Source organism: Pollicipes pollicipes, unplaced genomic scaffold (genome assembly GCF_011947565.3).
Source record: "Pollicipes pollicipes isolate AB1234 unplaced genomic scaffold, Ppol_2.1 Scaffold_5724;HRSCAF=6776_pilon_pilon_pilon, whole genome shotgun sequence".
Classification (NCBI taxonomy): Eukaryota; Metazoa; Arthropoda; class Thecostraca; order Pollicipedomorpha; family Pollicipedidae; genus Pollicipes; species Pollicipes pollicipes.
The window spans coordinates 14409478-14424067 of record NW_023596746.1 but is presented as its reverse complement, the minus strand read 5'-3'; the positions used below and the strand labels follow the sequence as shown (position 1 = coordinate 14424067).

At 54.2% G+C, this 14590-nt stretch overlaps 1 protein-coding gene across 1 annotated transcript; it reads left to right on the top strand.

Annotated features, from left to right (window-relative positions):
• The first annotated feature begins 2552 nt into the window (after positions 1-2552).
• Positions 2553-14564, top strand: LOC119103799 (lon protease homolog, mitochondrial-like). The gene is given in 19 exon segments (XM_037227452.1): positions 2553-2610; positions 3750-4112; positions 4331-4419; positions 4626-4813; positions 5280-5584; positions 5938-6129; positions 6885-6903; positions 6906-7024; positions 8141-8215; positions 8577-8665; positions 8975-9114; positions 9415-9595; positions 9986-10087; positions 10477-10582; positions 11119-11253; positions 12163-12285; positions 12765-13127; positions 13565-13729; positions 14183-14564. Coding segments are annotated over 18 exon segments (2895 nt in total). The 5' UTR covers positions 2553-2610; positions 3750-3755; the 3' UTR covers positions 14330-14564.
• Positions 14565-14590: the final 26 nt, after the last annotated feature.

Sequence of the window (14590 nt, the reverse complement as noted above, 5' to 3'; positions counted from 1 at the left end):
AAACCCCATCCATGTGGGAGGTCATCTGCTCCAATGATCCCCAGGTCAGGAGGCTCATTAGCAGGATCACTCATTGCTTCATCCATTTCTTGAGGCCAGGAACACAGTTTCAATCAAAGGATGAAAACCTGCAAGAGAGATACAGCAATCACAAAACCAGCATAAACTACAAAAAGCTTAACTAGCCTAATTTGGTTTTCAAAGCCATTATACATTTTGTATGATTATGGGGCAGAGGTACTTGTTCACCATCATGGCATGTTCAAAGAGGTAGGGACAAGTGGATTTTTCTGTTATTTAAAAAATTGGAAGAGCATGACACTACCAATGAGCTGTTATCATATGTGAATTAAGCAGCACCTTGTGTTCATATTGTTTCAAGCAATACACAAACAGTGAAACATGGATACATCATGTGTTTGACAAAAAGGTCCAATAATACGGACATCCAGCAGAATTCAGTTGGCATGCTTTTTTTCTACAGGATACCCTTTTCTTCATGGGCCAATAATCAAAACTTAAATTTGAATCTGGACCCATAACCAGGTGGGAGAGAGCACTTAACTTAATTTCATAGGCATTGTGGTTAGGACTGAGTTTTATTTATGCACCTCTGCTGGAACCAAACTGGTCATCTCTGTGGCTGAGAGGATGGAGACTGGTGGACTTGGTAGTTCATTTGCCCTGCTAGGCATGTCAGTCAGCTGGCAACTGGCCACAGCTTCTGCTGCTGCTGCCTCACCAAAGTCTAACATAGAGGCCAAATTGTCCCACAACCTGGAATAATGCTGATTGTAGCAGAATCAGGGAATAAGGAGTAAACTGTGCAACACACATCCTTGCCTAATTAAGTGCACAAAAGCATCAAAATGGCCTAAGTAACCAATGCACTGGTAACAGATATTTGGGCCTGCCTACTGATTGGTAGAAAAACAGTCAGAAACTTTTATACATTATGGGAAAATGTCCAAAACACACTAAAAACTGTTAATATCTTGTTTGATACTTACCACACATACTTAAAATTGACAGCACAAACCATTATCTGAATTCCTACTAATAGAAATGAGCTCAGAGCACAAATAAAACAAAATAAAAAAATGCTAGTAACTGTATGAACTCTGGCAAAACCTGTAAGATTAGCACTGAACCATTTGGAACCATGCACATATATTTCCATAATAAGCCACACAATACCACTAAGATAATGTTAGATGCAATAAGATAATATTGCTATAAAGGCAGACATTTCCTGATTCAGTTCTGCAACTAACACCATTCACTTACATGGGTAAATGCCAAACAATAAATCCATCCAATGCTGATACCATCCAATGATGCTTCCTTACATGCACCATAGTCTTAGACTATCATTTAACTTTCCAAAAACTCCTATTTCCTCATCATTTTGGACTTAATAAGGGGGAGAGGGCATGACTGAGCTTTGATGTTTGTTTGGAGAGGGATAGTTCACATGGTGGCACCACAGCATTGCAGCTCCACTTGAGCTAACCAGACAAACCTGATGAATCAGAAAAAACTGTCTTTAAGGCCAGATGATTGTACCACCATGAAATCCAAAATGGGTTGCAATGTAAGCTCTTCAAAACTAGGTAGGTAGCATACATAGTTCTAAATATGCCTGCATATGCATGACCAAGACTGCCCCATCAATTGTGCTACAAATATCTGTTACAAACTATGGTGCCCCATCCCAATATTATGAAGCATATAACAACAGCACACCAATTTAAGTCATTTTCCAAGCTTTCCAAGAGCAATTTTACCCAATTTGCTTGTTTTTCCCTTGAACTAATTTTACTAACTTGTGCACCTGACAGGGGGCTAGATAACAACTGATGGCCTGGTCCACAGCTTGGACATTCAAGCACTCCAGCAACAGAGCCATACAACCCTTACATCCACATCACATACAAGGCATTCTTGAAACAGTCGGCTATCCTGAAGCAAGATAAAACACATACGGTCCCATGGGACCGTTATGTTTGCCATCGCATCTCAACATAACAAATTACGATCCACTCCATGCATATCATGGTTGCTGCGGGCCTGTCCTTCTCGGTCACACCCACGGTTCTACCAGGTCCGTGCCATTAGTACTCGCCCAAGACCCTACAACAGAACACTTGCCGATGCAGTCGTCTATGATCAAGGCGATTTCATTGAATGTAAATATCAATATCAATGTTGCTGTGTCAATGTCGACTGTCAAAGAAATGTCGCAAATGCGCAACGCGGAGGGAAATATGGTAACGGCAGCGCGATAATCTTTCAAAGAATACCTTTACCTTTGCAATCAGAAATTCACGATGCATTTCATCATAAGAACTCTAGGCATTGCATGGTCTCAGGCATTGGTTAGTTATAAATAGTAGATACTGATTCCTTCGTTTTTTCCTGGTAAAGTTTGTCTATTCTGAAACATATCGCCAACTATCTCCACTCTTCTTTACGCACTTGATGTTCGCGAATACCATTTTGGGACAGATAAACCGCAGGCAACTACAAGGATATAGCGCACTACTGGATCGCGGACATTCGATGTTGATATTTCGTGCACTGTGTAGGGGATGTGTTCAAAGACCTTGAGTATGTCGGCGCACGCCGTAGCTTCAGGGTTTATACGGTGTTGGAGTGGTGGGATCCGTAGAAACATATTTTGTCTATGTAGACCTCCGCTTAACGAGTGACGTAACAGGAACCCGGCATTAGTCATCTTTGCGTCGTGCAGATGCATGAAATAGCCGCTTGGCCACGAAACAATATGATTGCGTACCATAATGGGGTTGTGCTATACCGTCTGAAAGAAATACATTGAATCTCTCATTATTGATTATGCTTTTTGAAGTAATAAATTTAAGAGGCCATAAATGTAATTGTGAATCTGTTGTATCATGATGTCCATCCATGCTTGGTTATCAGGACAATTTGGCTGGAAGATTCTCATATATGTATAGTCATACTTTCATTTTGATCCAATGCAACTTAAGTTCTGTTCTCTTTGTTTCCACAGTGTGATGAAATTATATGATATCAAAATGTCACTTAAATTACATTTTGTAATGTGCCATGGTCGATGAATGTGTCATTTTAATTTAGCATGGCATGGTCACAAATTGAGTGTCTGGCAGGCACAGAAAATGTAGACAAGATATTATCAACATTCAAAATAGGATAATTGTGATATGTTGCCAATTACTTGTGCATGCTTATAGATAATGTCATGCATCAAGGTCAGACAGTCACAAAAGATGAAGGTGGTACTTGATTAGTAATTATTAGGAAACATAAGTGGTCAATCTATGAATTAATGCTATGTCTTGTGAAATGACTCCACCAGTTTCTTCAGAGGTGTACTCCTAGTGTAGTGGCTACCTCTTGTGTCTGGGAAAGGGAGGTATTGGGAAATATGGCCCTAGATGCTGAGTGTGTCATAAAGCCCCAATGGTGGCAATAGTGATGGCTTCCTCACTCCTCAGAAGTTGAAATTATGGCTTGTGTTGTCTGCTTAGTGCACATAGTTTCATGTTTCCAGTGCACTGCTGTGCCCAAACACAGTGAGCATGAATCTTATATTTGACATACACCCATAAAACAGGCAAATTGCCAGCCATTGCCATTTAGCTGGCAATCAATTTAATGGCAATTTAGCTAATTGCCATGTAGCTGGCAGTCACCAGTTGAATTGCCAGCTAAAACAGTGTGACATGTGTTGTGGATGTTTCCAGCTGAGGATGGCTACTAAGCTTCTGCAGGCGTGCTTGCGGTGCTCGCGTCAGCATGCCCATCGCCAGCTGTGCCGTTCGGCCTGGCCGCTGGCCGTGCGTGGGCGGGGTGGCGCACTGCTGGCTGGTGGCCGGAGCCGGCCAGCCTCAGCCGTCTTTTGCGGCGGCGGCGGGGGCCGGCGCTGGCTGAGTTCGGAGCCGCCGCCCGAGGAGGAGCCGCCGTCCGACGGCGACGGCCCGCCGGCACAGGCGGCCAGCTTCCACCACCTGCCTGCCGCCATGACTGTGCCTGAAGTGTGGCCCAATGTGCCTGTCATTGCCATCAACCGCAACCCCGTCTTTCCACGCTTCATCAAGATTGTGGAGGTGAGAGAACAGCAAATTGTAGTGAGTGCTTCCCATTGTCACATTGTTGTGGAGAGCTAAGATGGAACTTGTGGAAATGTCACTCTGTTTTGTGCATTGGTTGGAAGTGAAATGAGATAACAAAATGCCATGGCCATTAGATGCCTTGTCAAAAGCTGAAACATTACCTAAGCATGAGCAAATTATGTTAATGCTGTCCTCATTTCTTTGTGTTCCAGATAACAAATAAACCACTGATGGATTTGATTAGGAGGAAAGTGAAGCTGAACCAGCCTTACGCGGGTATTTTCTTGAAAAAGACCGAAGGGTGAGTTCTCCTTGTGACTCGCCAAGCAGTGCCAGTACCATCCGATATTTGTCCACTCAACATTATAACCAGGTGCCAATCCAGCCTTCGTCCGGGCCTGCGCGATGCGCAGAGCTGGGTGCACCCCGTATGCCGCCGCGCACTTGCAACTGCCCGCTCGCCGCCCCGTTGCTGGCTCGCCTGACCTGCCGCCTGGACCTCGCCAGTGACGACGAAGTGGTGTCGCGCCTCTCCGACATCCACACGGTCGGCACGTTCGTGCAGATCCACGAGCTGCAGGATCTGGGCGACAAGCTGCGCATGATCGTGATGGCGCACCGGCGCATCCGCGCCGTGCGCCAGCTGCCGGAAGACGCCGACGCCGGTGTCGAAACACCGCCCGTCAACGACAACAGTGAGCCGACGACAGTCCATGTCCGTCGACACGCAGACGGCCGGCGAAGGTCTGCCCGCTCGCGATTTAAGTTGTGGGGTCGTACCAACGTGATCATGGCGTGCGCCCCGCAGTGGTAATGGGGTCGCGATGGCCTCCGCGCCAGTCTCTCACATTTGGTGGTAGTGACAAGCGAAACATGCAGGATCTATTGTCAGTGACGTGAAATGACGCCTCCATTCAATGTCTGCAGTTTTGAGGTGCTGGCCTGCTGTGGCTGTGCCGGCCCGTGCTGCTAGGCCACCCCCTGCCGCTGTGTCGCCACCTACCGCTGTACCGTCCCCTGCCACTGTGCGGCTCCCTGCTGCTGTGTCGCTGTGCCGGCACGTGCCACTATACCGCCCGTGCCGCTGTGCCGCCCCCTACCGTTGTGCCGGCCCCTGCCGCTATGTGGGTCCTGCGGCAAGCTCCGGCCCTGTCTCGGCAGTGCTGAAGCTGAACTTCCCGGCGTTCCGGACATCCGTCAGCTCGCCGGTGGAGGAGGCGGAGCCTGGCAGCGCGCTCCAGCGGCGCCGTCGGCGCCGCCGGTCGGCCGAGCCGGCGGCGCCCGAGCCGGCCGAGCAGACCGAGTCAGCAGAGCCGTCCGAGCCGTCCCAGCCGGCCGGGCTGTCCGAGCCGACCGAGCCCGCAGAAGGCGTGGCCGAGCGGCCGGCCGCCCCGCTGGGCGAGCTGCTCATGATTGAGGTGGAGAACGTCACCCACGAGAAGTTTGAGCACACTGAGGAGGTCAAGGTGCGTTGGCGCGGCGGTCTTTCACCAGCCCCAGGTGGAAGGCCAGTGTGCATACCGATCGCGACCACTGTTTGGTTGCATTCCGCTTGTTGGCTATGTGTTCGATCCCTTGGTGGATATCGAGGCTAGCAAGTCACGCGACCAGTTTGACACCAAGTGTTCGGTGTTGTTCTGGCGTGTGCGGTTGCAAACGATTTATGACAGACGGGAAACGTTTGTGCACGGCACCTCGCGTATCGTTCGGACGCCACCGGAAGGGGACGAACGCCTCACACTATCGCCTAGCGGCTGTCGCCATCCCTGCCTTCAACGCCGGTGCGAGACGTCACGGCGACGCGTCGTCCGTTTCCCAGGCGCTGACGCAAGAGATCGTGAAGACCGTGCGCGACATCATCGCGCTGAACCCGCTGTACCGCGAGAGCGTGCAGCAGATGGTGGCGCAGGGACAGCGGGTGGTCGACAACCCCGTCTACCTGAGCGACCTGGGCGCTGCGCTCACCGCCAGCGAGCCGGACGAGGTGCAGCGCGCGCTCGAGGAGACCAATGTGAGTCGTGGCGCGCGTGGAGCGGGAGCGGGTGTGTGCGACGTACGCGGTGCACGTAGACCGGGAGCGGGTGTGCGACGTATGCGGTGCGCGTGAACCGGGAGCGGGTGTGCGACGTATGCGGTGCGCGTGAACCGGGAGCGGGTGTGTGCGACGTACGCTGCACGCGCGCGACGGGAAGGGATACGGCGATAGGTGGGGTCATAACTTGGTGGGACGGGGCTGGCTGGGTCCACATGTCTGGAATCGACAGTGGAATGCATCGATGCGACATCGCGGAAGACACGAAAGAATACGAGATTCGCTATGGTTTGGGTGAGATGGAGTGACAGCTGTTGAATGTGACGAAGCTGCCGGTGTACGTGAACTGGGTTCTGGTTCGGTGGACTGGCGGGACGTCAGTTCGCCCTGCGCGGGATTCTGCGTCCACTTCGGCGCTTCCCCGATGGTGTTGAACATTTGCAGCGCCGTAGTTCCGGCTACCTCTGCCCTCCAATCACACTGTCGTCTGTCGTCCGTCTCACCCTGGTTCCACATGAAGTTCGACGCGCAGTGACTGGATGGCACGCTTAGCATGACTCGGTATGGATGGCAAACTAACCGTCGTATTCCCGCGAGCGGGAGCGACCTCGGTCACGACACATGTCTCCGCACACTGGCGCTGCAGCTGCAGGCTGCGGCTGCGGCTGCGGCTGCGGCTGCGGCTGACCGACCGTCACCATCAGTCTGACCCATTGTGATCGTGCGGCGGGCAGATCCCGAAGCGGCTGATGCTGCCCTCTCGATGCTGAAGAAGGAGTACGAGCTGAGCAAACTGCAGCAGAAGATCGGACGCGAGGTGGAGGAGAAGGTCAAGACGCAGCACCGGAAGTTCATGCTCAACGAGCAGCTAAAGGTGGGGCCCGCCGCCGGCCGGCGGGTGGCGGATCGACCAGCTCCAGTCGGCAGCAGTTGGGCACTGGGTTTGGGTCTGCAGTTGCGACGATTCGTTTTAGGCACAATGATCGCTACGATACTCTGTTAAAAATTCCCCCCGCAACTTCCAAAAGCCGAGGCTTAGCGTTCCCACGGTAAATTGGTAGTTTTGTCTCATTCTGTCCAAGCTGGACGATATTATGGCGCTTTGTTACTGTGGTTTTACAGTCGTTGGTAAAACTTACCATGCATTGTAGAGGAGCTTAAGTCCATTTGTCTTATCTTGTGTGCGGCTTACGGACATTGTGTACAAGGAGTCGGGTACGGCTCGATTTCGGGGCTCAAGGGACCATTGCAAAGGAAAGGAACTGCTTCATGCCGCGACATGTGATCCCAACATGACATGCAAAAACACATGTGCTCAATGCGTGCGCTCGAAACTGGGGTGCCATCCAGCGTTACTGCATTGTTTTCTTCAGTTCTGTTCATGCTTGAGATGGAGAGGGCTGACACCCGTCCACCTTCACTCCCCCTCCCCCTCCCTATCTCCACCTCCCGTCTGGCTGAAGTTGACGTGACTGGCTGTCAGTGCCAGGGCTCTTGCACATACCGGGCACCTTTGGGCGTCATCCACTTGCTGTGTTGGAAGTTCGCTCCAATTAGTAAATGCTAGAGATCAGACAAATGGCCATGACGGTATATCGTTGACTTAACATTTGAGGCTGTCCCACTGTCGAAATGAAATATTCGTGCCAGCAGGCGTGGACGAAATGAGCCGAAGTGCACATTACTAAAATATTTTATGTTGGCTATGAGTTATGCTCAGTTTAGTCTTCTAAGCATTAAGAAGAGCACCACCAGCATGAGCGTCCAGACCAGCAGCACATTGCGCTACAATGCATGTACTGGTAGTGGATGCCGGAATTTCGGGTTTTCATGCTCAAATCTCGATACGATAGCTGAGTCACTTTTGGGTTGTGAAATTCAAGGTTGAATATTTATGAATGTTTGTCACTGGCAAGCTCCTGATAAGCTTCAAGGGATACCACGTATTCGTTTTGTCGAGCATAATTATCATCTTTGACATTTTTTGCAGGTAATAAAGAAGGAGTTGGGTTTGGAAAAGGATGACAAGCAGGCAATCGAGGAGAAGTTCCGGGAACGTATTAAGGTAAAACATGTGCTGCCTTCCTTATTATGGCATGCTGCTCTTACATTTTCGTATTTGGATAGTGTGATGGGTATAATTGATTTTTACAACACGTTTTTACAACCAAAAGAATAGCGGTGTCTCGCAAAGTACCTACAACAGAAATGAGCTGCAAAAGTATCCCATGTTTGCCCTGTCACGCTTTGAACAGACAACTTCACTTTGTTTGAATGTTGGCCCCGATCTCGAACGCATCGAACATCCGACATGGACTCGCGAAGCAGAAGTACATCCCCCAGCAGTGTTTCGGCTGTGCATTACCCTTGGTGTAGATGGGTATTACAGCATTTCGTTAGCTGCACTGATGATGGCTGGTTCACAGGACAAACAGGTTCCGCCTGCCGTCATGGAGGTGATTGAGGAGGAGCTTAGCAAGCTGGGATTCCTCGACAATCACTCGATGGAGTTCAAGTGAGTGTGCTTTGCGTCGGACAATGACGCAGCACCGTCCCTGGCAGTGCTGCTGCACGTACGAAGCGAAGTGGCAGGCTCTGCAGGTGTTGCCGGCGCTGTCCTGCTGGTTTCCACATCGTGTTCTGAAGTGTGTTGTACCGGGAGGTGTGCGCGCTGCCTCGGCGGCTGCTCTCCATTACGGACGGTGATGTCTTGGTGGTCAATCATCAGTATAGGCGGGTCACACTGCGCCGACCTGGCGTGCGGCGCTGTGGCGCGGACATTGACGCTGATACCAACACTGACACCACGTCTCGGTGTCGGCAGTGTGACACGGAACTACCTGGACTGGCTGACGTGGCTGCCGTACGGCACGCACAGCGAGGAGCGACTCGACCTCGACCAAGCGTCGGAGATCCTCGACCAGGACCACTATGGCATGGAGGACGTCAAAAAGCGCATACTAGGTCACTGCGACGGATTCTTGACTTCGCCGTTTGCAACACTGTGGATAGGTTCTTCTGTTTCAGTGGCGTTACATGTACACATGTGTTATTCTTTCTTTACGCTAGAACTGCGTGTAATCGTGAGGAACCGATCCATGACATTTCTTCAAGATGGCCTTTGTTTGTGGCGGGTCGTGCTGCTGTTCCATTCAGTGGCTGTGTAACGGTCGTGTTAGCTCCATTCAGTGTTGTGTAGCACTATTGCGCCGGTGTGTTCGCAACACGGCGCGGCGGTGTGATGTCGCCGTGTCGCGTTTGCAGAGTTCATAGCAGTCAGCAAACTGAAGGGTGGCACGCAGGGCAAGATCCTGTGCTTTCACGGACCACCGGGCGTTGGCAAGACCAGCATCGCGCGCTCCATCGCGCGCGCGCTGAACCGACAGTACTTCCGGTTCAGCGTGGGCGGCATGTACGACGTGGCCGAGATCAAAGGCCACCGCAGGTGAGGCTGGTCCGGATGCCGGGCCGCGTGGACGGCCGGACGTGCGTCAGCTTCTCCGGCGGACATTGCCGGACAGCTGGCTCGTGCGCCGCCCCAGGCCACGGCCGGGCGCCGGGCTGGTTTCTTTTGCCGTGTTTGTCTCCTGTCGGAAAGCGCGTGAGTGTTCGTTGCCAAGGCTGTATTCGACGTTTGCTGCATGCTGTCTTGGAAGACACATTTTCACGCGCCATCATTGCCCGCTTCCCGCGGTCGGAGTATGTGGATTGGCCAGGCTGGTGCTGGTAGGGGTCTGCACATCAGGTACTGCTGACACGTGACTCCCGACCTGACCATGCCATTGCTGATGTATGGAAATTGGGCGCCTGCGACAACTCAAGCGCGTGTGCCCAGGACGTACGTGGGCGCAATGCCAGGCAAGATGATCCAGTGCCTGAAGAAGGTGAAGACAGAGAACCCGCTGGTGCTGATTGACGAGGTAGACAAGATCGGCAGGTGAGTCCCGGTCTCCCGCCGGCAAAAGATCCTCACCGTTCGGCGCGCGAGCCGACGCACGGCTTCAGGCACCACTTGATGCGCGGCATCCAGCTTATTCGTGGAAGCCTCCAGGAATTAGAAGTGCTTAGTCTCAGTGTAATTTGGTTGTTAAATAAAGTCACGAGTCAACCCATTGGAGCCACGCCCTTTTGCCAGTAGGGTAGTTGAAGAGGTCGTTTCCAAAGATATGCTACGATGCTCTTCTACGCACACGTGTGTGAGCGCCTACAGCTCGGAGGAATGCCGACGGCCTGTGGCCTGTGGGCTCCCGGCGTGCCGGGTGTGATCAGAGGCGCCACGGCTCGGGTGGCCGACGGCCGACACCGGTCTGCCGTCTCTGCCACCAGGGGCTTTCAGGGGGACCCGACATCGGCCCTACTCGAGCTGCTTGACCCCGAGCAAAACGCCAACTTCCTGGACCACTACCTGGACGTGTCCGTCGACCTGTCCAAGGTACGCGGGTGGAGGCGCGTCCGCCCCACGCCAGCCTATTGGCGGGGTAGTCGGCTCCATCACAGATAGCACCATGACATTTTGTTCACCGGTCTTTCGTGTTCCGGAAGTCACTGGGGTGCGTGCGCTGAAATATGTGTCGCGTTTATAGCGCTTCTGGTGGTAAGCATCTGTGACGGTTCTTACGGTAAGGATCTTGTTATTTGTTGCTGTCGTTTGGAATGGGGGGTGCGTCGACAGCGGCGGCCATGTTGTGCCCATTGGTCACTTAGAGACACTTGCCGCACCCATTTTGCGCGATAAATGGCTGTGACGGTTTTGACGGTAAATGTGTTAGTGTCTCCCGCCACTTCTGTTGCATTCTTTTGCATGTGCAGTTCGGAGGACATGGCCTCTTGGCCATGTGCGCCCGTCGCAGTACTCTATTTGTACGCTCCCGCTAACGTCCCCCCCCCCTCCGCGGCCGAGGAAGTGCTATTTATCTGCACGCTCCCGCTGACTTCCCCCCCCCCCCTCCCCCGCCCGCGGTCGAACAGGTGCTGTTTATCTGCACGGCCAACGTGATCGACACGATTCCGGACCCGCTGCGCGACCGCATGGAGCTGATCGAGGTGTCCGGCTACGTGGCTGAGGAGAAGCTTAACATCGCCAAACAGTATATCATACCGCAGGTGGGTCTGGCGGGGTAGGCCGACGTCCCCATAGTTTCGACCCACGTACGCTAACCTGGTGCTGCTTGCTCCGAACCTCTCGCGTGGCTGCTTTGGTATCGATCACCCCGTGCGGATCGTGGCTGGTGTATACGCGTGGTTTGTATCAGTACACTGCATGGCCTTCTCCTCGTCGCTAGCTCTCGTTACACTCTTTGCAATGTTAGCTCTATATATGCACAGCTCTGGTCCAGAAATAATTGCTGACAGCCTTAGTGTTTCTACCAATCGACAGGCTTCTATTCAGGCATGTGCCTGCATTCCAAGGGTGGATCCAGGATCCTAACCGGTTCCACGCTTATGGGATGCTGTATCCTTTGCGGACTCCAGGCACATGGTTGTCTCTACTAGTCATGCAACTCAGTTGTGTGCTTGCCGCGCGGCCATTTCCACCAATGGTCACTAGCCAGAGCGGTTCGCGCTGATGTGCTTTTCAAGCCCCGTGCCCGGCATCCAGCGTGTGTACCATCTGTCAATACGTGTTTCCGGGCTGCACTTCATGATCTTGGTAGCTGCACACGCCGGCACGCAACAGACAGCGAGCGTTCGAGTGCCGCAGGCGCGTGGTGTATGCATCTGCGGTGATGCAGTGTGGCTGCGGTGATACGATGTCTATGGCGATGCAGCCCGTGTGCCGTGATGCAGTGTGTCTGCGGTGATGTGGTGTCTGCGGCCACACAGCCTGTGTGCCGTGATGCAGTGTGTCTGCGGTGATGCGATGTCTGCGGCGATGCAGCCTGTGTGTCGTGATGCAGTGTGTCTGCGGTGATGTGGTGTCTGCGGTCATGCAGCCTGTGTGTCGTGATGCAGTGTGTCTGCGGCGATGCAGCCTGTGTGCCGTGACGCAGCGTGTCTGCGGCGTGCCCCCAGGCGCGGACCGACACTGGGGTGAAGGCTGAGCTGGTGGACATCACAGACGGCGCGCTGGGCACGCTGATTCGCTCCTACTGCCGCGAGTCGGGCGTCCGCAACCTGCAGAAGCAGATCGAGAAGGTGTGCAGCAGGGCTTGTCGGGCGCCGGCTTCCTCCCCCCCCCCCACCCCCCCCCCCGGCCAGGGAGCCGCTGGTCACGGCCGGTCAGCCAGCCGCCGGCTAGAGACGACAGGGATGTGATACACAGCATGAGGGGCTCGTGGACGGTCCACGGGGTAGACATGGTGGGGGACGATCGGGCAGATGGTGTTTTTCGTGACCTTTGCGGATCATTGCTATAGAGCTGCCACCGTGGAAAATATTCTGTTTTGTCTTTCTCTAAGGTTTATGCCCGTTAAAAGTAACGAGTGTCCTAGGTCAGTGATCGTAGATCTACATCGCCGCCTGTGCGTTACGTACCTCCCATGCAGTGTTCGTGCTTTAACTGTACTCCGGGCGTCGATCCTGGCTGTGCCCGAGTGTTCGAGCCCACGCGTCCACCCAGCAACCTTTTGGGCTCGCCTCCCTGCGTGTCCCGCTAAGGCGTGCCGATGCTCCAGATCATGCGGAAGTCGGCGTTCAAGCTGGTGAAGGAGAGCCCGGACCAGCTGACTGTGGACACCGCCAGCCTCCCCGACTTTGTCGGCAAGCCTCTGTTCGCCAGCGACCGCATGTACGACGAGACTCCCCCCGGCGTGGTGTGTGGACTCGCCTGGACTGCCATGGGCGGCTCGCCGCGCTACATCGAATCGTCGAGCGTGGGCGAGTCCAAACGCGGCTCGATCGAGGCCACCGGCCGACTGGGTGAGGTGATGAAGGAGAGTGTCCAAATCGCGCACAGCTACGCCAAGAAGCTGCTGCAGGAGCTGGAGCCGGACAACGACTTCCTGGAGCGGACCAGAGTCCACCTCCACATTCCCGAGGTAAGGTCGGATAACGACGTGGCCGCCAGGCAGCGCAAAGGCCTTGCGTTATTCAGACCGGGCAAAGGGTTGTGCGTCGGCAATAATAGCATTGAAAGATTAATAGATATTAATTACTGACGTGGCTAGCATTGTGCCACGGACAAAGATGCGTGCTCGAAGAGTCGCCACTCAGGCAGCGAGTGTTGATCACCGCCCCATCCATTTCCACTTGCATAATATTGGCGAGAAACCGAAGAATGTGCTCATACTTGTTCCGCCCAATCTCCTGTAACATTCCAGTTCCGACCCTGCTCGTGACCCTCACCCCCGCCCCCTGACGCCGTCCCGCCCGGTGTCGTGCGGTGTATCAGAAGCGTGTGTGCGGTGTGCGGTGTGCCATGGTGCGGGCTGCGCGGTGCGTCTGTGTGACGGCTGAGCGAGGCGCGCCGCCGCAGGGCGCCACGCCCAAGGACGGACCGAGTGCGGGCTGCACACTGGTGACGGCCCTACTGTCGCTGGCGCGCGGCCGCCCGGTGCGGCCCGACCTGGCCATGACCGGCGAGCTCTCGCTCACCGGCAAGATCCTGCCCGTCGGCGGCATCAAGGAGAAGACGATCGCTGTGAGTGGCAACCGACGACGGCGGCGCCCCTGTCGTCCGTACTGAGATAGGCCGCTTCTCCGCTGAGATGGAGCCCGGCGGGAGCCGCGGGGGGCGGTCGCCCTGCCGGGAAGTGCATGGCTCGCGGAGTTGGCCGGCGCACGTCCGGATTTGTGTGACCAGTGAAACATTGAGGCAATACGAAACGGTGGCATGTTTGCACATCGGACGCATCAAGCGGAGACTGATAGCGTCCATAATCGGTTAGGTTCCAGATAACAAAAATTAATCGATTGCCCTACCCAGCGACCTAGCCATGTCGCCTATATCCCATTATACATAGGTACTTATCATACGCCGTCCAGTACCACGTTGGCTCCGCCTTCTGCCAACTGCCATACTGCTGCTACTGTTATGAGTCCGGTCTCATTTTTCGTTTGATACCTGTGAATAAACTGCGCCCCTTGTGCACAGGCGAAACGAGCCGGCATAAAGGTCATCAGTTTGCCGGAGGAGAACCGGAAGGACTTCGACGACCTGCCCGGCTTCATCAAGGAGGGCGTTGAGGTGCACTTCGTGAAGCATTACACCGACATCCTTCCCATCGCCTTCCCAAGCTAGACTGGCGCCCGGTCCCGGACCTCCGCGGGCAGCGGACACTGGTTCAGCTAGTACTGCCGTCACGCCGCCGTCGCGTCCGCGCGGTGCTGTGACGCCGCCGTTCGACGGCGGCGTCCAGCGCGTGTGGTGACGGGGGACGCTCGGTCACGCGTCAGCTGTCGTGAGCTGGCGGGCTGGCCGCCGTCAAGAGTACCGCCGCCGCTGGAGACGCGCTGCCGGTGGCCTCGGGTGGTGGGTCGGGACGGGCCGGTCGCGCCGCGG